This window comes from Tinamus guttatus, unplaced genomic scaffold, assembly GCF_059628265.1.
Source record: "Tinamus guttatus ecotype Peru unplaced genomic scaffold, ASM5962826v1 Tinamus_guttatus_pri_ptg000011l, whole genome shotgun sequence".
Taxonomy (NCBI): domain Eukaryota; kingdom Metazoa; phylum Chordata; class Aves; order Tinamiformes; family Tinamidae; genus Tinamus; species Tinamus guttatus.
The window spans coordinates 453264-478044 of NW_028288545.1; the positions used below are offsets into that span (position 1 = coordinate 453264).

At 39.3% G+C, this 24781-nt stretch overlaps 1 protein-coding gene across 4 annotated transcripts in view; it reads left to right on the forward strand.

Moving 5' to 3' along the window:
• ACTN2 (actinin alpha 2) overlaps window positions 1-24781 on the forward strand; it is a 65082-nt gene that overhangs the window by 20466 nt on the left and 19835 nt on the right. For 2 of the 4 annotated variants that reach the window (XM_088522826.1, XM_088522830.1), the window contains exons 2-11: window positions 2589-2703; window positions 4038-4157; window positions 10193-10279; window positions 11249-11336; window positions 12639-12717; window positions 16331-16412; window positions 18543-18628; window positions 21471-21563; window positions 22094-22324; window positions 23504-23651. In XM_088522826.1, coding sequence (XP_088378952.1) covers window positions 2589-2703; window positions 4038-4157; window positions 10193-10279; window positions 11249-11336; window positions 12639-12717; window positions 16331-16412; window positions 18543-18628; window positions 21471-21563; window positions 22094-22324; window positions 23504-23651 — 1129 coding nt within the window. Of the gene's footprint in view, window positions 1-2588; window positions 2704-4037; window positions 4158-10192; window positions 10280-11248; window positions 11337-12638; window positions 12718-16330; window positions 16413-18542; window positions 18629-19837; window positions 19924-21470; window positions 21564-22093; window positions 22325-23503; window positions 23652-24781 lie in introns of all 4 variants that reach the window. The other 2 variants (XM_088522820.1, XM_010211945.2) reach the window with 1 other exon arrangement.

The following is a 24781-nucleotide window of genomic DNA, read 5'->3' on the forward strand; positions in this document are numbered from 1 at the left end:
TAAAATATGCACGTGAAGTTTTGCAGCAGCTTTAGTACAGTGACCTCACTGCAGCAGGTAATAAATGCTTTCTTAAGTAGCATCTCTATAACTATGTTTAGTCCCAGGAAAAAATGCCAGTTTGGAAGGTACCGGCTTGTGAGATTGTACACAGTCTTCTACAATGTCCTGCAGTTACAGTTTTAATGAGCCACAAGACAGCGGTGGTAAATGGATAATAGTATTTCATGAACAGAGAGAGTGCACTGGTAAAACATATAGCTCTGAAAAACTGTAGTTTACATAGACAATTCTTTGTTTTAGATACAGAAGATAAATTTAGACTATCTAGATTTAGATAGGTGAAAATTCAGTATCTATGCAGAGTGCAGTTCTTGAGTAGAATTTAATTTATCTCCTGAATGGGGGTTTTGTCAGTAACCAGCCTTTTCATTCAAAATGATACATTTCCAATGACTAGCCCCTATGCAGCTGTAAAGAACCGTAAATAACCTATAGATTTAAAAAGGCAGCCCCTAATGCAGACTGTTTATTGAAAGCAGTTTGACTCAGCAGTAATAACATCAGGACAGAAGAGGCATTTTTTAGCTATTAGGAGACAGTAATGAGTGCTGGAACATGGGACATTTGTTTCTAGTTTGCTACAAAATCCATTGTGTTACTGTGCCTCAGTCTGTCCATCAGCAAATTCAGTGCCATAAAAACATCCATTTCTGAGAGGAAATATTTAAATTATTTGTAAACTCTTTGGAATATTTGGCTAAAACTATGTTCTGCATCTGTCAATGTGGCATAGAGTCAATTGAATGTACTATTGTAAAGGCAAAGTAGATTAGAGGAGAGGTTAGAGGTAGCCTGGTCTGATTCGCTTTATGGTATTACATGTATGCATGTACGTATGAGCTAGGAAGTGCATGATTCTGTTTTCCCTTAAGAAGTTAAACAAGAAGTAGTTTTTATCGCACTACAGAATCAGGTTTTTATTTTATGACCTTTAGACTGGTGGGATCATTGGCATTAAGTCCTTAATGAAACAAAAAATGGGAAAACCTCATTTACTTGAGTGATGTGGACTGAAAGGGTCCACCCTAAATGCCTAAACGAGGAGATGGAAATGGCTGATGTTTTCTACCAAATTACCCTTGGAGTTTCCCTGGGAGGAGCAATCCTGCAGCGTGCAGCAGCATTGCTGCTAGGCGTACACCCGTCCTTTGGGGAATTTCTGGAAGTCTCATTCATTTACTAGTTCTGCTTTCTAAGAGTTACTGCCAAATTGCCATGTGAAGTTCATGTGCTTTTACCCTTGGGTGCTTTCAGCTATTTTCAGCGACTTTTTTCTAGATTTTTATAATATTGCTTCTTTTGCTTGCTCTTATAATATTGCTATCTTTTCCAGTATTCGCAAATAACTTAAGCTGGTGTTAAGCCTATTAGATACATATCAGTAGAACAGGGCACTGCTGGGGGCAAATTAGTCTTATAAACTAGATCCGAACCATATAGTGATCCAAACCAAATACCAAATGCCATCCAGAGTTTCCACAGCATCATGGGCAGCCCGGGGGGAGAGATGCCTAATATCCCTGCTGTAATGCTTAGCCCAGCCTGGTTTCTAGACTCCCATGGGACTCCCCAGCAGATCCTGTAAATGGAATAAAGGTGTAGGAAGAGATTTGCAGAGATGAAGCTGCAGGTTGCCAGAACAAATCACATGTCCTGCAGGCTGGTCCTTGTCCGCTGTGGGAGCTAACTGGGGGAGAAGAGAGCCCAGCAAACTGCAGGAATTCTTCACATAAATTGAATCAAAGTTAACAACAATCAGAATGTAATTCTCTAACAGAAGTTTGCATTTTTAAGAATAAACTGCTTTTGAAAATTCAAGCTCTATCTTCTTAAAGCATGGAAAATATCCAGACTATCCAATACTTACAATATTTAGTTCCAAGGAGAACAATATTGTATACTGTTTCTGGGATACCAGAAAATAACTAGTCTAAGAAACCAAGCAATAAAAAGAAGGGCCAAATTAAATTTCTTACTGAAAAAAAAAAAGTTTTAGGGTATATTTTCTTTTTGAAACCATTGACATATATGGTTTAAAAAATATTGCTCATTTGAAATAATAAAGAAGGGAAATAAATTTCTGACAATCTCAGGTAGCTAAAGTCTAATTTACCAAGATGTATAGCCTTGTTATATACCTAGAATTAAATAACTGGGTTGCAAGTGTATAAATACTTGTTTTTTAATATCCTTACAGTAACTGAAGAGTAAGAAGAATTTTTCACCCGGCTGAGAAATAGTGGGTATTTAAAACAGGTTAATATTAACTACTAAAGATGCAGACTGTAGCACACAGTATTGCCTCTAATCAATAAATTCTTTGGATCTTCATAAACATTAGGGATAGGAATTTTGAACTCACCTGTATCTATGGGGTGAATGGGATTTGGATATCCAAATCTCTTAGGCAGTTCTGACAATCTGAGATGCAAAGTTTACTCAACTGTCTTAGCATTTTTGTTTTGGAAAATGACATGTTGACAACTTTTATTTTGTATTGTTTTGTTTTTGTTTTGCTATTACAGACGTTTACAGCCTGGTGCAATTCCCATCTCAGGAAAGCAGGCACACAGATTGAGAACATTGAGGAGGATTTCAGGAATGGCCTCAAACTGATGCTACTCTTGGAAGTTATCTCAGGTTGGTTAAAATAAAGTTTGCTATGTATTTGCAACATGCTAACTGAAACAGTATTTTAAAGAAAAAAAAAAGCTAACAATTTAAAACAGTGAACACAAATCATGTAGGCTTAAAAGGGACAGATGAAACATGTTGGAAAGCAAAAGGGAGAGAAAAAAAAAGTCTAAGTTTTTCTTGCCTCCAAAGTCTTGTGTTTCCTTGTGAAAATTCACAGTGTCCAGAGTTGGATTAGGAGCTTGGCAATCTGAACTTGCTTTTCTGATATCACAGTGTTGCTGAGCAGATCACAAATGCCTAAAAATTAAAGTATACTTCGGTTACAGATTCATTTTATTTCAGTTTTAATGTAAAACCTTTGTTTTGCTTTTAATGACCTAACTTGATGGACCAATGTCTTTAGAAGTGAGTGCCTAAAGTAAAATTCCTGGATAAATATTTAGTCACAAGTAAATGGTTTCATTTTTCAGAAGGAACATCCAAGAACTCCTTTTGACTAAGTCTTGCAAACTTACTATGTTACCCATGAACCCAAGTTTCACATATAAGGGTGAAAAGGGGAAAGAGGATTTTAAGGGCATATTTTTAAAGAAAAAAAAGAACAGTTTATATTTTTGCTGGAATTTTCACTGGGGGCAGAAATATTTCAAATGACCATTATTCATGAAATGAAGAAATCATTCTTTTTGATGGCCATTTGAGAAGATAAGTTCATCCAAACATAGAAGCCCTTGGCAACATTACTCTAAAATTTGCTGGCCTGCTGTATTGGTTAAGGTTGAAGTGAGTCCAGAGGAGACACAAATGCCTGCAGCTGGTAGCATTTGGCCTTATCTAGCTCCTACCCAGCCTCTTTTCATCATATCTCCCAGCACAGCTCTCTTCCTCACCCTTGTTCTGCCTTTGTTAAAAGCCACTGGTCTTGGTCAGATTTGGAAGGATGCCAATCTGATGGATAGAAACCAGCCTCTCTTTGCAGTCAGGCAGGCCAAGGTGATGACTTCTTAGAAAACCTGCCTTATTAATATTTAGCTGCTCTGAAGCAGACAGAAATCTGTATGGAGAAAGCAGTCATATATCCTCCAGTTGTTTAGGGCAAAAAAAAAAAAAGTTCTGGTTTTACTGTTTTATCAGAAAGATCCAAATCAAATGTTTCAGCATTTGAATTTGCTCTTTGGGCTTTTGTTTAAAGGCATTCAACATCCTATCAGAAAAAATACCTGCTAGAATAGCTGCTAACTTTTAGCCAGTGTTCAGCACACATTCACTATGAGTTCTGATCACTTGGGTGTCTGTAGCTAGGTGCATGTAACAATAAGTACCTTATTATCTTGCAGGGGAAAGACTACCAAAACCAGACAGAGGGAAGATGCGCTTCCATAAAATTGCTAACGTCAACAAAGCTCTGGATTATATTGCCAGCAAAGGAGTGAAACTTGTGTCAATTGGTGCAGAAGGTATGTTGGAGAACTTGACAATACATTTTATATCCTAAGCAGTCAAGCCTGATAAAGACCACAGGCCAATTTGTGATGATCTCTGTATTTGGATAGCTCAAAAATCTCTTTTACTTTTGAAAGAAGGAGAGATGGACATGTGTGGACACCTGGAAAGGGACAGGGCTAGGTTTGGTCTGAGGGACCCTCTCAGATAGTTGCACACTGCATTGCATAATTATTGTCATACAAGGGAGTGATGTGACTGGTGTGATATCCAATTCATTTGAATTCCCCAGCCTAAATGTTTTCCCCTCCATTTTCATGACAGCCTCTGGCATGACCTTGGAGCAAAACTGTGACTCTAACCTCTGTATCATAATGAGAAGCATTAGCTACATTCTGCCCCCACATTGCTAGGCCTATTTAGGTGGCTTAGCGGACCTTCTCTTCCTTTTATCAGATTTCCTTGGTCTTATATAAATCTTTATTCTGGCTTCTAAACCTTGACCTCAGGGTGCTTACTGTGACTGTGACAAGAAGATTCATTGTGTGAGATGTGGGCATCTGTAGTAGTAACAGAAACATCTGTCAGCACCTGGTTAAACCACCATGGTTTAAGCACTCAGTTGATTCCTCAAGTGGACTTCACCAAATATGATCCCTTTCTAGGTGCAGAGTTCCAGCCTCCCAAGAAATTGATGTTTTCTGGCAGAGTGCCTGCTTGGGCTCATGCTTAATTTATTTTAGACTGAACTGAACAGTCTGCCTGAGTCCAAAATTCTCCTACCTATCTTTAGGCACATGAACAGAGAGAGACATTTTGAAGGAATATATCATCAGAAGGGAGAGCCAGGGAATTCCCCAAGGCAGTTCAAATCTCAGAAGGGCTCTGCTGTTTTGCTTGGAGGTGCCTGTCCCCCTCCATTGACTCTACAGAGAGTCAGGCAGCTGGATCCCTTGCTCAATTAAATGAGGTGCAGTGGAAGAATAAATAACTCCCGTAAATGTCTGCAGATAAAGGCTGTTCCCAGAGCTACGTGTCAGGCAGACGGCAGAGGGCGCTGAAGAGACGCTTTATGCGTGGAACTGAAAATCCTGCTCAGAGGAGCCTGTTTAATAGCTGGCACGGAATTACTGACAGTGCGTAGCGTGGCCCAAGCAAATAGTAGTTTTTGTCCTGTCATGCTGGGACTCAGGAGCTTCCTGACAGAAAACATGGCTATAGCAAAGGGAGTGGGATCCTGTGGTACAGAGTGGACATTCCCCTCTGACCACAGTTTGCAAAACAGGCTAGGTTCTTCAAGTAAGGCATTTAAGCTGCGATACATGAGCTCACAGCTGCTGCGGAGAGGAGCAGACTTGCTTTCTGCCATCCCATCCCCTGCATTTTGCCCTACATATTGCTTGTTACTGCCAGGCTGTTCAGCAGGGGAGCAGCATGAGAGCTGTCGATACATCACCTGAGGGCAAAGCACCTGGTATAGCTCAGATCAACCATTAAAATTGTTTAAGCTGCCTCCCTGGCAGTGACTGGTGTGTTGTGAGAGGTAATTCCCTCTGAGAAAGAGGCAGTGACAAACAACTAGAGGCAAGGCAGTAACCGCTTCCAGCTGCTCAGCCAGTTGCTGTAAGGTGGTGTCTGTCTATGCCCTAAATATTTTTTCCTGTATTTAACAGCATGCCTTAGTTGGTAAGCCAGGAGATCAAGGTGATGTTCTTGGCTGTGCTACAGGCTTTATTGCCTGTTTCTGCCATTCCAGATCTGTAAAATATGGGGATTAGAAGCAAAGCTTAATTCATTAGCATTTAAAACTCCTTTTAAATTCTTGGATGGAAGCACAGGAGCAAAATCAACTGTTACTCTCATAGCTTACGCACAGAGAGGAACCTGTCATTATAAGACATTGCACTATCTCAAGTATGGTTCCTCACCCGCATTAGGTTACATCCATGTGGGCAGGAGCAGAGGGATTTGGGCGCCTCCCACTGCTGCTCTAAGCAGGCTGAGCGCGAAGCCAGCCCTGGTGCAGCCGCAGTGGGTGCCCTGGCTGCTCCTGCTCCTGCCCTGTGCTAGCCGTGCTCCCCTGGGTGCGAAGCCAGCCCTGGCGCAGCCGCAGTGGGTGCCCTGGCTGCTCCCGCTCCTGCCCTGTGCTAGCTGTGCTCCCCTGGGTGCGAAGCCAGCCCTGGCGCAGCCGCAGTGGGTGCCCTGGCTGCTCCCGCTCCTGCCCTGTGCTAGCCGTGCTCCCCAGGCACGAAGCCAGCCCTGGTGCAGCCGCAGTGGGTGCCCTGGCTGCTCCTGCTCTTGCCCCGTGCTAGCTGTGCTCCCCAGGTGCGAAGCCAGCCCTGGTGCAGCCGCAGTGGGTGCCCTGGCTGCTCCCGCTCCTGCCCCGTGCTAGCTGTGCTCCCCCGGGTGCGGTGCCGTGTGCTGCAGCTGCCACAGGCACGTCCCGCGGGCTCGGGCTTCCCCGGCAGCAGCACCTGCACAGGTGGCCCTGGGCTTCCTTGGCCTGCGTCCTGCTGCCACCCAGCACTCACCAGCCCTGGCATTTGGGCTCACAACTGTTTCCGAAGCTGCCCTGGAAGCTAAACCTCGATCTAGATTTAGAACACATCCCATATGTTTTCTTTTGTTGTTGTTTTTTTTCCCTTTGGTTTCATTTTTGTGACACTTTGGACTGGGCAGTCACTGCAGCGTGAGGCCGGCAGTGAAAGCGTGGGGGAGGCAGGGCAAGGGCTGCCCAGCTTGACTTCTCATCAGAATCCTTAACCTTTAGCTCCATCCCCGCACACTGTGGGAGCGTGGAGCCGGCGGGCTCGTCTCTATCCATCTGCTTTGGCATTCTCCGCATTACCTCAATGCTTGGGATACTTTTGGCTTTCCAAAGCATGAAAATGTTGTATCTGCATCTGCCGAGGATCATATTTTATTATCTGACACTCTGGTGAAGAGTATACCTCCAAATACTTTCAATTTTCCACCCATTCGAGGCATATAAGCTAGGGCATGATTATTAATTGTAATGCTAGGATTTTTATTTGAAAAAATCTTTTAAAAGCATCGAAACTTTTCCCAGTTCTGTCCCCAGTACACAAGCTAAGTAGCACAAGAAAAAAAAATATGTTCAACAGGCAAAGCAAGTTGCCTTTTTTTCATATTTAAATGCATTTTTTTATCACCATGGTGGCAATGAAAAGGGTATTTCAGAGCCTCAAGTCAGAGATTAAAGCATGACTCCTGTGGGACTTAAGTACAAAATGCAAAGGTTTATGGGGTCACAGGCAGTTTTTAAAGCAATCTCTAGTATCCTGAGGCTGATTTCCTTGGGATGTCTATGGAGTGGATGGAGGGAGATGATCACCTTTATAGTCATCCTGAGGAGCCCAGTTTAGGTATCCCGATCTGTCCTGTGGGAGAGTCTCTCCACTGGAGAAAGGAGAGTGAAGAAGCTAGAGCTAAACTTTTAAAAATAGCTCTCTGAGTCATAGATCAGGAAATACTGAAGTTTTCCTTATTTATTTTTTTAAAAGGTAATGACTGAATTTACAAGGTAATTGTATCCTAAATGAAATGAACTGAGATATGGAGAAGCACAAAAGATAAGCACCCTGTTAACAGGAAACCCTTCTTCCTTGCTTTCCTTGAGAGGGAAAGAAATAGCAAAGACTAAATGATCTGTGGGTCTTCAGTAGGAAGGTTAAATTTAAAAAGCATTTAACATCAAAGCATCATAGGAAACAAAAGCAAAACATTAGGGTTTTATCATGTTGCTCTGCTCAGTTTTTTTACGTAGGCAATTTTTATTGTTTTGCCTTCCCTTCCCTCGTCTTCCTTTCCCTTCCAGCGAGACCTGGCTCCCCGGAAAGCAGCAGCTTTGCATGTCAGGCTTGTATGTACAGAGCCATAGCATCTGTATTCCTCCCAGAGCAAAAAGGCAGTGCAAAGAAAATAATGAAAAAATCTCTTTTTGGCATGTAGAAGAAAATGATTGCAATTAAACCTTTTTTTTTTCAAAAAAAATGATATGTTTAGCCGCTTTGTTTTCTTATGTTTAGATATTTTTCCTTGTCTTTCATACATGTCTTTTTTTGCATCCTATTTTAGTGATATTGAGAAATTGAAGCTGGCAAGTAGCTTGAAAGTTTTCTGGGGTGTACAACACAGAAAATTTCTTCCCTTCAGCTTTTGCTCTGTGTGTGTAGCTATAGATATGTAAGTCAAACTAGAGGTGTAGTGGTTATGCAGATCCATTAATTGATTGCCTGGCAATCAGCAAAGCCCGCTGAGTATTTAAAATCAAAATTTATTAACATTTGGAAGAAATTCCTCTTTATATATTTACATATCAGATATCCACAGCTACGTGTACTCATTGCTGTTTTGTGTTCTTTGTCTGAAAGAGCTCAGGTTTGAGATTTGGAAAGACTTGAGGGCTTCCAGAAGCAGTATTTTGTACCAGTGCATGAAAAAGTGCGGAGAGATTTCTGGAAAATTAATGTAGAGCCCAAAGGGGAAAGCAGAAAAATAGACTTTCCCAAATAAACTTGGATTATAATGCTGTGATACATTGCCACTACATTTGTTAATGTCACATGTTCCAATGCCAGCCTGTATTGAGTACGACTACAATTTAACAGGCATCTGCAGCAGCTGACCTGCTCTGTGAAAGTTGCTGTGGATCCAGGCAGCCTTTAAGCAGCAGAGCAACGGCCTTTGCTGCTGCCATCTCTGCTGCGCTGGATGGAGGCACTTCCTCCTTCTGCGGCTCCTCGTGCCGCTTCTACGGGAAGAGCATGGGGCTGCAGAGGCTGCCCCCGGTTGCTGCCTGTCCTGTCCCTGTCCTGTACCGTCCCGTCCCATGTCCCATCCCGAGGCCGCCGAAGGCGGCCTGGGCGCTGGGAGAAGCCGGTGCCTGCCTGGGCCCAGGGCTCAGCTGCTCCGGGCGCTCTGGACAGGCGGCCGGCTGCTCCCCTGCACGTTTCAGCCTTCCCTCGATTTCCCTGCCGGTGTTGGTTCCTTCTTACAGGCACCCCGTGTTCTTCTGAGTCCCTCACCACACTTTTCAGACCGATTGAACAAAAGCACTACCCTTAAGTGATTTTGCAGTGCATTTCATTTGGTGTCACTCTTGTGAGAAATAATGGTAGCACTGTTAATATTTTTAACGATGTAAGAGCACTAGATTCTGGCGTGGCTTTTGGAAAGGACTGCCATATATGTGTAAGCAGGGATGGAAAAAACACTTTCCTAATGCCTCTTCTTGTGGGAATATGCAAGCAGTCTTGAAACAAATTCAAACCACAGAAGTGAAAAAAAAAGTTTTACTTTAAAGACACGGAAGTCATCAGAACTTTAAGACAACTACAGTCTTGTGGCTATCTTTATAGCCCTGCTTGGCAGGAAACCACATAACTTAGTCTTGAGATGTGCTGTGTATCCTGAGCTGTTATGCATTTCTGGCCCTTGCTAGTTGAGTACATTTTTAAAAAGTAAATAATATTGGGAAATTTGAGAAACTAGGCACTAGACAATGAGTGACATTTCATTTTAAAAAAACAGTTTAATTGGGATGTAGACTTCTAAGTCATTTAACAGTTCTTATGTCTATTGCTCGATTTTCAGTTTCTACTTCAAACAGCTTATGACATGTGTTTCCTTAAAATATTATTATTTTCAGTTCCTTTGTATTTGAAAACAGAAAGGCTACCATCATTCAAACTTTTAACACATATTTTCCCTCAGGCTCAGTCTACAAAAGTCAGCCTAAAAGCTGAAAGTCTGAGGCAGTTATAGCTAGCTGCATAGAAGCCTGTTTAAAATGGAAGTGCTGAGGTTACCTTAACCTCAGTAATGCTTGCTCTTACTGCCAAGATAGCAAAAGCATGAGTTTGTTGAAAAAATGAAGCCAGATGAATGCTATGTGTATAAATACTTATCCTGAAAATATAATGAATGAGATACAAAATATTATTTATATAAACATTCACTTAAAGAAAGAGAAAACTTAGGAAGCACATTCTAAAAAAAATCTCTCATAACTCTTTTTGCACTTTAGAAATTGTTGATGGCAATGTGAAAATGACACTGGGTATGATCTGGACTATTATCCTTCGCTTTGCTATTCAGGATATTTCAGTGGAAGGTAAGAGTAATGCAACTATCTTAAGTGATTAAGAAAAATATATCAATCGGAATAAACACTTAAATATTATCAAATTATTTTACAATTTTATCGACTATTGCACAATAACCCTTTCTTAAAGATTTTTTTTTAGTTTAAATTGTGCAAAAGTGATATGAGCATTATAAAAATGATTTTTTTTACAGAAAAAAAAGATATTGCAAGTTTCCTGCCTCATGTTCATTTATCTTCTTCTTTACGCATATCTGATTATATCCCTTTTCCTACTAAGCTATTGCTCAGCTTTTTCTACTTTTTCAGTGATGTTTGGATTATTTAACTTTTGCTTATAACTGGCTCCAAAAAGTGTCGTAGTTAAAATACTTTTAAAATGAGGACTGTGTTATGAAAAGTCTTAAAGTTTTAGAAACTAAATTTAACTTTCAATGAAAGTAAGTTCAAGCTTTGAATAATGTCTCAGGACATAAATCATGGACTATGTGATCATTGCAAACCCTTACTCTTACATTCGGATGGTCACAGATTGCAGATAATCAAGTTATTTCTTTGGCATTTATGCCTCTCCATAAATGTATGGACCAAGACTACAAGCCTATTTCAACTAGGCACCAACATAATCTTCTATGCCTAATTCATTTTTATGCTTAATATATTTGTATTAGGCATTTTGCTTCAGGTGTGCATTCTAATAATAAGGCATGCATTCAACTAATAGAATTTGCTTAAACATCTAATATCTCAGAATTACTGTGCAGCCTGAGATTCCAGTTTCAGAGTTGTTCCAGGTGATCTGACTTCTGTGTCTCCATGGGAGTCTCATTAGTCCATTTGCATGAGTATCTTTTAGGATTAAATGTTAGCTTATGCTAACTAGTTTCAGGTTGTGGACCTTGTTTAAGATAAGAAGGTATGAATTACTTGACCATTTCTTATGTTTTTCCTTTTTATACTCCCCGGTGTCTTTTACAGAGACTTCTGCCAAAGAAGGGCTGCTGCTGTGGTGTCAAAGAAAAACTGCTCCTTACAGAAATGTGAACATTCAGAATTTCCATCTTAGGTAAACTTCCATCATTTCAATGGCAAAAACAGCAACTGAAAATATTTGGGGTGAACTTTTTTCCACAGTTGTGTAGATATATCTGAGAGCAACATTTTACTCTTCACTGTTAACCTAAACTTTTCTTCAAATTATCAGCCTCTGTCTTCAGAGTCTTGCTTCGCCTAGCCTTCTTCATTATTTACCATGGCTTTTGTAGTTATTATGTAAAAGAAAAAAATCCCCACCCACACAAAACAAGCATATTACATTATTAGAGGCCCAGGTATATGCAAACTTCTCAGTACCACAGCACAGTAACGTAGCAAATGCCACTCCAAATGACTACATAGTAGATATGGACTATCGTCAGCAAAATATCAATTTGATGAAAATGCAAAATATCCTACTACAATAAATCAGTCCTTTTGACTTTGTAACAGACAGAAATAAGAAGCTGCAACCCTCCTACAGCATTTCTAGCAAAAGCTCTGTATTAGAGTTTTGAATTCATTCTTAGTGTGCAGCAGCTAAAGATCATTCTCCATTTAGTGACAGAGATGATATAATTCACACATCCATACACAGATAAAAAGAATTTGGTGACTTACTGTAGAACATTTAAGAGATCTGACAGTTGATATATGGTATTTTCCTTGAATATATAGAAATATCTTTCAGAATAAATACTTCTGGTTAAAAGGATCCTCTTATAATCTTTGCAAATAGATAGCTCATATCTCATAGCTCCTTTCATTGCCTTTTATTGCCTCTGAAGTTAGTGAGTACTAAGACTTGAAGTCATATTGAAACATCAGAGCTCAGTAGTATGAGAATCTGACCTGTCATATGTGTAGTGTTTTTAATAAGCTAAGCTAATTTTCAACTTCATACATCTGGTTGTGTCATTAAAATTGTTTGAAATAAGTGACAAAGAGAAAGTCAATTGTACAAGCAAGTTCAAGTAATTGCAGAGGTTTTTTTTCTCTTTATTGTTTAACAAGCATGCTGTAAGTGTCATAGGGTATTATGCATTTTCATGGATGAGTATATGCTCTGAGCTGTCCTGGAAGACTGCAGAAATTAAGCAGTTGAAATAGGAGACTGTTTTACATAATGTACACTAATTAGAAAGCATTATGGGATGCTTAGGACGAGGAGTATAGTAACAAAAAGTAAGGGATGAGAGATGACGGAACATAATTGTCAGGATTCGACAGGAGTGTTCCTGCTTGTTTTTAAGCCTTGAGCAAGGACCAAACTGTAAAATGCCATGATTTTATTAACCTTTTTTTTTTCCCATTCTATTTTTTTCTTGTAAAGCTGGAAAGATGGCCTTGGATTATGTGCACTTATCCACAGACACCGACCTGATCTTATTGACTACTCCAAGCTAACTAAGGTCATCAGTCTGGGCGGTACAGCATGCTGTTCTGCAGTGATTTGGCTCACTACCTGTTTGCATAGCATGTTTGCTAAAAGACAAGCTGAGGGGTGCATACTAATGCTGACTGGCTTCCTAAGCTCCCTCCAGAAACAAAGTTATTTGGAGAAAGGGACCCCTTGACTCTCCTGTGTCCTTTTCTCCTTGCCACTACAATGGCTGCAGGATGTAATTGCAATTAACCTGGTCATCAGCTGCCAGGAAGTTGATGAAGTTTTTTGTGCTGCACAATACTGGTATTAAATCAAGTACACTGGAATTCTCCATTCAGAGCTGATAATACTGTGCAGTCCATCCTGTTTTATGTCCAGTGTAAATGACTCTGTAGATTGCAAAACAGTAAAGTAGCAGGCTCATCATGATGATTAATCATAAGAGTCCTCAGAACAAACACTGCCCTTGGTAATCAGGAGTATGCAATAAATTACTAGGCTTATACATTAAATTCACAATGGAAATATTCATCACTTTTTACTTTTCTTTTTTATTGTACTTCTATTGTACCCAGACAAGTGCAAACAAAACTGATAACACTAACTTCCTTAGGTAATACTGCATGGGGAATACAAAGCTGTTGTATTATTGTGGCACATTTTATTACTCATGTACAGATCATGATCTCACTTCTGAGAGACGCCTTTACACTGAGCAGGAGGAATGAGGGACAAGTAATAATATCCAAGTTTTTCAGTTCCATTACTGAAGAATAAAACCAGGAAATAAAGTGAAATGTTGTAATTTCATACCAGCTCTCGTTGCATAAATACCATTTTCTATTATCTGGAATCAGAATGTATCTTGAAGTCTCCCTAAACACCAGTAAAACAGAAAGTTTAATCATGATTTTATTTTGCTCAATGTTGCTTTTCATTGGTGAGAGCAGTAAATCATAGACTGCATTTTCCATTCCCCGCTCCTCCACAGCAAATTGATTTTACCAGTGGAATTGACTGTTACCAGAAAACTTTTGAGAAGGGAGAAAAATGACAACTGAAATGAAATGATTTGAAAACCTTGTCTGATTTATATGTATTTAAAAATTATGCGGAGCCTCCAAAGTGGACAGTGATGAAAATCAAATGAATTTATTCCTAAACACATAGAAGTTCATTTTAAGCAATTGTAAAGTCTTCATTTGAAGCTTATTCTTTCTTGTTTTACTGAGAGGAGGAGGAGAAGTAGTTTTTGGCTCCTCAGCTTTCTGCAGCCATGGTGTACTGTTTGGATAGGCCCTCCCTGCTCTTCATGCAGTGACCTCCACCTGCAAACCTGAACTGAAGGGCAAAATATTAGCCATCAACACTCAGTTAGTCTCTTATTCTATATATATTCCTCCCTGTGAGTAGAGAGAGCCATGGAATGTACAGGATTCCTGTCTCTGTGTAAATATTCTGAAGCATGGCACAAATGGAAGTAAATTTGTTTAAGTTTGTGCTTTGAAAAGTGGTACGCAGTACTAATAATCTTCACAGTAAAACCATCCTACTTATGTGTGCTGAAACAAAGTGGAATAGAACATAAGAAGATCTGCTTCGGCATCACTATTTCCCTCTTGGAGATTTCCAAAATAAAAGCAGGTCAGGTTTCAAACTGAGACTGAGCTGTGGCACGTAAAGCACATGCAGAAAGATCCTAAAATAGATCTTGCTTTCCTGGCCTGGCTGTGTTTGATTGACTATTCATGTTGGTTGTATTAACAACTGTCTTGGTGTCTTGTTTCTTAGTTTGCTCTCTTCTGCATGCTGTCTTTTCTTCTTCTCACCATTGTGTTTTGTGTGAACCTGTAGCTGGAAAGATGGCCTTGCTTTCAACGCCCTTATCCATAGACACAGGCCTGATCTTCTTGACTATGACAAGTTAGATGAGGTATTTCTTTAGCAGTAGCAGAGAATTTTAGTTACTGTAGTTTTTAGTTTGCTTTAAAAGAATGGGTGATGGAGATCTCCAATTATTCAGAAGCTGGTGTGATTTTAATCAAATCCTTTCCCTGTGTAGCACTGCTTACCCATGGACTTAACACCAAGCGCACGAATAGGAGGTGCCCATCACTCATCCGTGAGAAAAATGTTTTACCCTAGTCAGTAGGTCTCACTTAGATTTAGTACTTCCGTCTATTTAAATGCAGTGTGATTTTTTTGTAGACACACCTAGTAAGTGTTCTGTTACACATGTATAATAGCAAAAATGAGTTTATATTGTCCTCATATTAATTCCTCTTATTTTAAGTGATGCTAAATGATGATAGAATGAGAATTTATGATTAGAGACTTGATATTCTGTTATACCCAAATTGTTAGGTCTCAAGATGCAAGCCTTTCTTCCTAACGTATTTTATTGAAAATGCAGTTTTTAAAGAAAAGCTAACTCATATAGTATGTTTATAGAAAGTTATACTATGGGCATTATTACTTATGATCTGAAAATCTATGTATGATCTACAATAAACCGATATCGATACCAAGTGCATGTATGTGCATGAAGAACAGACTGCTGTGAAACTTAACTCGTTGCTATAGCACCATAGTAAGTAGCCTTACTAAGTCCACTGCAAAGCAACAGAAGAATGCCCAAGAAAAGATCCTTCTGTAGGAAGGATTTGTATTCAAACTGAGGCCTGGGAAGTTCCGTAGAGAAAACCTGCTAATCTTTTTCTGATTCCCATCCAGATTTTCTAACTTTGCTTTTCTGTGTCCTGTTTTCCTCAGCTCTCTTTGTAGACATGGGCATTGCTCAGAGAGGCTGTGTTCGTTTAGCCGTTTCTGAAGACTTGAAAGTAATTGTAGCATTACTGGCATGAATTGCAGCATCACTTAGAATGTTTTCCTCTTCTTCAAAAACCAAAGACTCTATACCTATACATAAAAGTTGCCTTAAAATCAACCCAAATCTGACACGCTCTTTCCCTTGTCAGCAATAGCTGTCTGTAATGTAAGACATGAAATATGTGCAGTTTGCCAGAGTTGTGCTCACTACTTCTTTTCCTTTTCCTTCAAAGATCAAAATCAAAACAGAAGGAATTCTGATTTTTCAACAAATCCAAAATTTAAATTATAGATCTGCTGTAGATTTGGTTGTGCAAGTCAAAAATGGGAAGTTTTGCACCTTCTGAGTAGCTTGCTTGCTTATTCTCATGTGCCTGACCAGCAGAGAACTTGTTAGCTCAGGAGAGTTCATATCACTCTAAAATAGTGTCTGTACAAAAACATGCAGGATCAATTTTGGAGAAATCCAGCACAGCCTATTGGACCAATGACCTTGACTAAGAGTTAACCCTGTATGGGTGTACACTGCATGTGTTAGCTATGTTCACCACCCCAATATATATAGAGTAGAGGCCTAGTGGCACATAGTGCTTATTAATGATTTCTTTTAAAGTACAGAAGTTGTTAGACCAAAAGTTCATGTACCTGCGCTCTGCTTTCTGAGAACAGCAGTTGTAACTCCTGTTTATGGTTGGGAAAAGCCTCTGCTTTGTGTCAGGCTATGTAAGTTTTCATGTTCCTACTGTAGTGGTCTTGCTTTAAGGAAAACCTCTGTGTTGAACTAGTTTATATTCTCTTCTTTAATGCAGGATGACCCCATAGGAAATATCAATCTTGCCATGGAAATTGCTGAAAAACATTTGGATATTCCTAAGATGTTGGATGCAGAAGGTAAGAGTTATATGTTACCTAAGTTTCTGTCATTCATAACACTTTTTAGGAAACACTAAAATGTTCATATTTGCAACATTCTAACATTAAAATTTCAACATTCCTGTTACATGAATCATCATGGCACGATCTCATCTTTCTGTGTCTTTTTCAAATAATCTTTTCCTTCATGTTGCCCATATACTGGGCAATTCCACTTCTACTTACTTATTCTTTGTTATTGTTTATATTTATTATAGAACTTCAGGTGCTAACCTTAGCAAATGGCCCCCATGTGGCAGCTCAGGTACAAATGCAGGATCAAAAGCAATCCTTGCCTTGAAGAACTTAAAATCTAAGCCTGATAAAGGGAAATGCGCCTGTTAGCAGCTTAAGGCATCTTCACTTTTTAGTTTTGAAGCAAAGGCATTGGAAAGAGAAATACTACTACTGATCTCTCAAATATGCTACTGATAATATGCCTTCCATGAGAAAGAGCCAGGTTGGGGGAAGCTTTTCATTTTGTTTTAGTTGTAAATCTTTTTCAGTGATCATTTTCATCAAATAGTTTCATGTTTGGTTCCTAATCTTTAGGGTTTGTCTAAAAAATAATAGGAAAATATTTATCAAAATTTCCTGAACTTCTTCAAGGTAGACAATCATTTGAAATCTAGGCAAAAATGATACCAAAATACTGGGACTGGCCTATATTGGTACAAAGCACTTCTCTAAGTATGCAAACTCTGGTACTGAGGCTTGTCAGTAGAGCAGTGATAAGAGAGGAAATATCCAGAGCATTCAAACTCTCTCTCTGCCATCCTTGAAGACTTTGGTAGGAAAGTTAGGCAACCCCAGCATGCTTTTGAAAATCTGTGTTGCAACCTCTTCAGTAAAGAGGTTTCTTGATTTCCCTTGGCTTTGAGTGCTTCAAAATAATCATTTTCGATTTTGAAACTGTCTTTCCGCTTTCAGGCACCACTTAATTGGTTTGCTCTAAAATGCTATGCAAGGAATTAATGGATGTGCTACTTCCATACCATGGGACAGCTCCTGCTATCATTCTCCTTTTCTTCATCTCTAGCCTTTACCTAACTATCTTCTATCTTGGCAAGTGTAAGGGGGCAATGAAATCTTCCTTCTTCTGACACTTCTGCCATCACTTTTTAAAGCAACTATAATCTCAGTAGAGACTTTTCAAGAGTTTGTTCACAACTATGTGAAATGGATGCAAAATCAGTAAATACATCGGCTCTGAAGTTAGAAGATCTCACTGTTAATATTAGAAATTAGACCTAATCTCTGGGTCATTTCACACCAACATCTTCCCACTCCTGCATCAGCAGGAATCTTTGCAGTTGGTGCTGCATCCTTCATCACGCACTCACAGTTGGTGTAAAGCCACCTTTTTCTGCTTTGTCTGTTGATGTATTAAAAGGATTCATTTTTAGCATTGCACGCCCACTTCAATCACTCTCTCTCTATGCTTTTAATCTTCCCTCTCCTAATAGGGATGAAACTATCAATCAGACAACACAAACTTTTCTATGGTTTTATACTATTGACTAAAAAGATAGTGTGGTTAAAGAAGTGCAAAACTGTTACTATCCAAGCTTTTCTTAGCACAGAATTTACTCCTGGACTACAGGAGTGCACGTTCTTAAGGTTTCCAATATATGTCAGTTGTCTGTGAGCCACAGGGATCTTGTGCTAATATGCACCACATACACTTGTATTTTGTGACTGTCAATAGCCATGTTTAACTCTGAAATAAGTCTAGTAATTTAGATGAAGTTACTCTGGAGTGACAGTGAAGCTGAACCCAATAGATCTGCCAGCCATGCCATCTGCTCTGGAAGTTTCCACAAAACCAGAATGTAGCAATACCCTTCTGTACAGCCTCTGTTTTCAGATGCTCTAACATTTCAAGGAGAGATACATCTCTTTTCCATTTATTGATTTTTAAAGCTTAGGTAGCTATGCACTGATATCAGTAAACAAGTAAACACCTGCAAGCTGAATGATGATATATTTATTTTTAATCCTTGGTGAATTCAAGGAGGTGGATTGATGAGGTGGCATCATCAGCATAATCTATTGGAAGTACCTTGTTGCTAGAATTTCTGAGCAGTTAACCCTCTTCTCTCTATACAGATGTAGTAAACACTGCCAGACCCGATGAAAGAACCATTATGACTTATGTTTCCTGTTACTACCATGCGTTTGCTGGTGCTCAGAAGGTGAGGTTGTAGAAGATGGATCAGATCTCACCCTTCACCTTCTGTGTTGTTGTTTCTTTCAGGAGTTTTCTGATCTTTTCCTCACTAGTTTCTAGGATAGCATCTTAGTCTTGAGCTCATTTCCTATGGCCTGATTTTCTCTGTGAGCATCTGTCTCTGTAGGGGCAGTAGTAGTTTGCCCATTTGTCTGTAAAAGCAAACCTTCCGGTTTCATCTTCTGTATATACTTACTAATAATGTCCAGTAGGTTTTCAACAGCTGGCCTCTGAGCTGGAAGAGGACATTATTCTCGTAAATTGAACTTTCATGCCCTGATTTGAAGCACCTTTAAAATGCAAGATGAATATAAGCTCACAGAGAAAAAAAACAATTTCAGTAGCAGAATGCCATCTCTCTCTCCCTGCTGGATATTATTCCTGCTACAGACGTCAAAATCATCATAACAGGTGCTCAGAAAATGAACTGTTCTCTTATGCTTTCAGGATTGTTTTTAAAATGTTAAGCACTTAATGGTAAGTACAGACAGCAACATAAAACATTGGTAATATGCAAAGTAGACGTAGAAACATATTCAGACTTCTCAGAGGAGCTCTGGAATCACGTCCTAATGAAAAGAAGCACAAGTAGAGAAAGCAAGGAAGTTTACAAAATTAAACATATTCTGTAGACATGGAATTCAGATATTAGTAAAATCAAGAATACTGAATACATAATGCGAAAATGATAACTAATCCAGCGACAAAGGAGAGGACATTTTCCTGGATCAAAATGTAGCCTTTTTTTTTCCCTAAGCCTTAGTCAAAAAGCCGTGCTCTGAATCACCAAAGATTTGGATGCCGTGCAACAACCAGCAGTCGTGCTCACCCCTGGGAACCACGGAGTTCTGTGAGAAATTCTGAGGCAGATAGTCCTGGTGAAATGAAGGGAATTCACTCTTTTCTGCATGATTAGGCCCATTAAAAAAATCATATTTTCATAGCAGCTCATTCTGAGTTACTAGGATATGTTTTTTCGTTTTTGTTTATTCTTTTCTTTTTCTGCCAGCACCAATCAATCTAACAATTTATTACATCTTTGTGTAGTTTCTACAGTACAGAGCGATGGACAGTAGAACAATCAGAATGACAACTATATTGTGTTTTCATTTATTCATCCTGTTTTCTACTCCTCGATTTTTTTTTTGTTTTCATTTCTCCCTTCCCCTTGTAGATATTGTGAACACTCCTAAACCTGATGAGAGAGCTATCATGACATATGTGTCCTGCTTCTACCATGCTTTTGCTGGAGCAGAGCAGGTATTATTCAATTGTCCCTTCAGGTTGCTGTGTTTTTGGTTGGTTGTTTCACATTTCCACCAGCTTATTAAAAAATTCTGACTTAGAACTTTGTGCTTTTAATTAACAATTGCAAGTACTTGTTTTTAACCAGCACTTGAATCTGATTTAGTTAAATATTCTGTAGAAGGTGTAATTTTTTATTCCAATGGGCATTACAGCTTCCTATCAGAATTTTTATTTTTGCGTGTATCCTTATTTGGTAATTCCAAAGGCTATTTCAGGAAAATTATATTTGAAGATGCTGTGTTTGTTGCTGTGCCAGAAAATGTTTTTGCCTTGCCTTCTCTTCATATAAAGAACGTATGACCACATTCACAGTGTTTGGACAGTGACGCTGTATGAGCCTTTCTCTTGCTGAGTAATAGTTTAGGACTAGATTTTCAAAGAGACCTCAAGATGCAGAGAGACACATAAATGTCTAAACAGTGTTGGTGCCTGATTCCCAATAAAACTAGCAGAATTATTTGTGAAGTAAAGAGCTAGCACAGGTATCAAGAACATCAGCAGCATATCTGTCATGCTGGATAGATTTTTCACTTTAAAAAGTCACATTTCCCTCTCTGCTGCTTCATCTATTTGTAATCTACAAATGGGCACAACCCAACTTATGTGAAAAAAAGAATGCCTTAAAGCAACTGATATTTTGCCTCCATCCTCAAGATTTAATTTCCCTTCCAATCTGGCAGGCATCTTATACCTTGCCAGAGTACAGCTACATATTGTTGCATCCTTTTGCTTCTTAATATGCAGGTCCTCCTTTGCCTCAGGAGCTCTGTAAGTTATGTTAATTTTTATTATTAATGCAAAAGAGAGGTTCCAAATATCCTCTGTAGCACAGGAGTCTGCAAAGATTTTTTTTAATCCACTGGATTTATTCCAGACTCACATTCGTATGAAAGTATAGATAAGTGATGTCAAACTATTAGTGTCAGTTTTAAATATGGCAGAGCAGCCGTGCTTTCACAAACAAGTTTGGCAGGAGGCACAAAAAGGGTTGCTGGCAGTGGCTGAGCTGCATGCATCCTCGAGGATATACGTGCATGTGATATGCAGATAAGGAGTGGTATGGGGCTCCTAAATGACATGGGATGTCTTTCCAGTGTGGCTAACAAACCTAATATATTTTTTGTGTGCTTTAGAAAAAAAAAATTAATAGGATAATTTAAAGAATGTCCTAAACTGCTCTGAAAATGATTTATTAGACAGTTGTAATGGTAGTTTGAAATTCTTTCTTGTACAACCAAGTGTCTTCTGTGCCAGTCTGTGCCTCATTCAGGCCATTGGAATTTGTCAGTACAGACTTTGCCCCGCAACAGCTGTAAGGTGAGGTAAGGTATATTTGAGTATAATAAGTTTATATTTGAGTCACTTAAGAGCACAGATCAGCAACTGTAAAATGGTGTATCTTTTATTTGCAGAAGCCACATTTTGTCTCTTTCTCCAAGCCTGTGCCTGTGTCAAAATGTGATTATGAATATGTCTTGTTTACTTGTTGTATTTTATAGGCTGAGACTGCAGCTAACCGGATCTGTAAGGTGCTTGCTGTGAATCAGGAAAATGAAAGGTTGATGGAAGAATATGAGAGACTAGCAAGTGAGGTAAAAACAGCTGTGTCTGTAACACAGTGATAGTTTTGTGGATGTCACTCCTTTGCCACACACTTCCAGTGTGACTCCGGCTGGTCCATCAGTCTCTCTGATGTGCCAACAGGGGTGGGGTTTTTTGTTCTGAATCTACCCCCAAAACCTGAGTTACTTGACCAGTATTTGTCCTGATCTCATAACTATGACTGCTTGAGACATCAAGACCAACGCTTTTGCGAGTGGCTAGTAATTTAGGTAGAGACAGCTTACATGTGTGTTGAGCTCTTTCTAAGATCGCTGTGTTTCTAGAAATATCTTCATTCTAGGCATACTTTAATTTGGGCAAATTAGGAAAAAAAAAAGAAAAAAAAAAGCATCCTATATTATTGTTCCCTTTTTCCTTGTGCCGCCATTATGGCATTAATACCAACTCAAGGCATTAAAAGTAAGATGGAGCAGAAATGTATGAGGTTTGTGCATTCAATATTATTTTCATTGGTTGCTTTTTCATTGCCTATATTTCAATGGTTGTATGGATTTGACAGCTTTTAGAATGGATTCGACGGACGATTCCCTGGCTGGAAAACAGGACCCCAGAAAAAACAATGCAGGCCATGCAGAAAAAATTAGAGGATTTCCGAGACTACCGCCGCAAGCACAAGCCTCCCAAAGTCCAGGAAAAATGTCAGCTGGAGATCAATTTCAACACCCTGCAGACAAAGCTGAGGATCAGCAATCGGCCAGCTTTCATGCCATCAGAGGGAAAAATGGTTTCAGTAAGTAAAAGAGGGATCAATATTCCCTTCTCCTTTAAATCAATATTCTCATGAAAATTTCAATAGAGAGGGTGGAATTGCCATTCTAAATTATCTTCAAAAACTTCATTTTGTTTCACTTTATCAAACCATTCTTTCTGCACATTCCCTTTCATTGAGTCTTGTTTCCCTTCAGCATGCTCCTGCCTCTTGCCAGGCTTTCTCTGGTAGCAAATTGTCTTGAGACATGACAAAATTCAGACTTCCCACTTGAGGAGTGTTACCAATACTCCTCTATCAGGGAGACCCAGTGCTGTTATTTATTTAAGAAAAACTCACAGAGGTTTCCATTACATTTTGGTCATCAGGCTTACAGAAACAGACACGGATCTGTAAATGTTTCTGCCTTTTTCTATTTTTTCAAGTTTCACTGGATTTCTACTTATGTCTCTGAAGATAAGAGTAGTCCATATCAGGAATTCTCATCTGTTGCTAAATATTGGGAGTTGAATGTGGGTCAAAACACTTCTTCTGAAATATAGCAAACCTGTTCTAATATTGCATTTTTGCTGCTCAGATTTGATAAGTAGACAATTGCCCTATCTGAAAACGGTGACTACAGTTATTTTCTCCCCGTACTCAAAAGACAAGATGCCTTTCAGATCAGTTTACTACTGATGTCTTTGAATTTCCATAGAATCTCACAAAACATTATGTGCACCACAGAAAGTGAAATTAATTTGTATTCCAAATAAAACAACTGAATACGAGTTACTGTGTTATTTTCAACTTCTGAGAACAAAACACCTTTATTCGGATAACAGACATACCCTTCATAAAAGAACATGCATTTTATAAAATGGGAAGTTAAAGTAATATTTCATGAGGATGCTCAACAGATAGCTACATTTGGAAGCCCTTTTTATAAGGGTTCACTTCTCGTATGCTAATACCAGAACCTCAACACCTGAATCACCTGCATAGGATGCTCCATAATGAGCAGGAATTTGGACTACATGACTTCCAGAGGTGCGTCAGAACCAACATTTCCATGATTCTGTGATTTTTAAAAAATATGGACATAATTTCAAAAATGCGAACAAAATAAGAACAAAATTATCAATGAATGCCAAATTTGCAAATTCAGATAAAAAAGAGATTGCTATGTCATCCCCTGCCTTCCATGTGTTCTCCTCACAGGATATTGCTGGTGCTTGGCAGAGGCTTGAGCAGGCTGAGAAAGGCTATGAAGAGTGGCTGCTGAATGAAATACGAAGACTGGAAAGACTTGAACACTTGGCTGAGAAATTTAGGCAGAAGGCTACTACCCATGAACATTGGGCATATGGTGAGCATAGGTGGCTTTTACATTTTTTATAGTTTATTTTTCAAAGTTGAAGTGTTGAATGCTGCGTATTTACTAGACAGAAATATAACTAGTAAGCACTTTGGACAATATTAGAAACCTCAGATAATAACCGTTACAATTTCAGGTTTTGTTGGCTGCAGTCATGGCTAACTTACAGGTGTGTTGCTAATTAAATTTAACTGCAAAAATCATATTTTTTTCTGTCAAGATAATGACTAACACTTAATGGGAATATCTGACGTTTGTTTAAAGGCTGTTACTGGTAATGCATTCCTATATGTTTGTACACCAGCAATCCAAGAAAGACAGCACTGAGAACAGAGATCCTGTTTTACAGCTGAAATTTCAACTAAAAAAATAAATTGGAATCTGTGGTTGGTTAAACATCGTTACATTTTTAACAGTGTTTCAAGTTGACAATCATGTGGCCATCATGATGGTTTTGAATACTGTACATAAACCATGCGGTAATGGACTCATTTCTACTGTGCTCCATACCCTGCTATACTCCAGTTACAGGCTGGTATTGTATGGCAGCCTAGCCTTATGTGTACTTGTAGCATCTCTGGGTCTGTGTAGTTTACAGCTCTGGCAGAAAGTGTGTTGGGGACTTTAAACATAGATCTGTTCTATCATCCTGCTGTTTGTAGTGACAAACGTTTTCACGCTTCCCGCTCCCAGTCCTGGCTTTTGCCATCTAGAATCTCTTCCCACTGCGCAAGTAAACCGGAGCGTCCGTCCCACAGCACAGTTGCTGGAAGCATGCAAGGCAGTAAATGGCTGCCAAGAAGATACTAAAAGTGGAACTAAAGTGCTTTTCAGCCCTTAGAGCCTCTTTTCTCTACATGCACTGCTCATGGTGACATGTTTTGGCTGTTGCATGGGGAGAATCTCACAAAAGCTGGTACATAGCAAGTGTCTTCATAGTCCCTTCTGGCTTTAGAATCCACGGATCTGTGTAATGCCATGTGGCAAGCTGCAGTTGAAGGGCCTTTCTCTATAGATTTAGTCATCCAACACAGGAATTACTGAGGAGTAATTGCTCACTTTCTCATTTCCTCTGTTTATTTCTCTAGCTCTTTGTAACCAGGTTGGTGTTTTCCACTTAA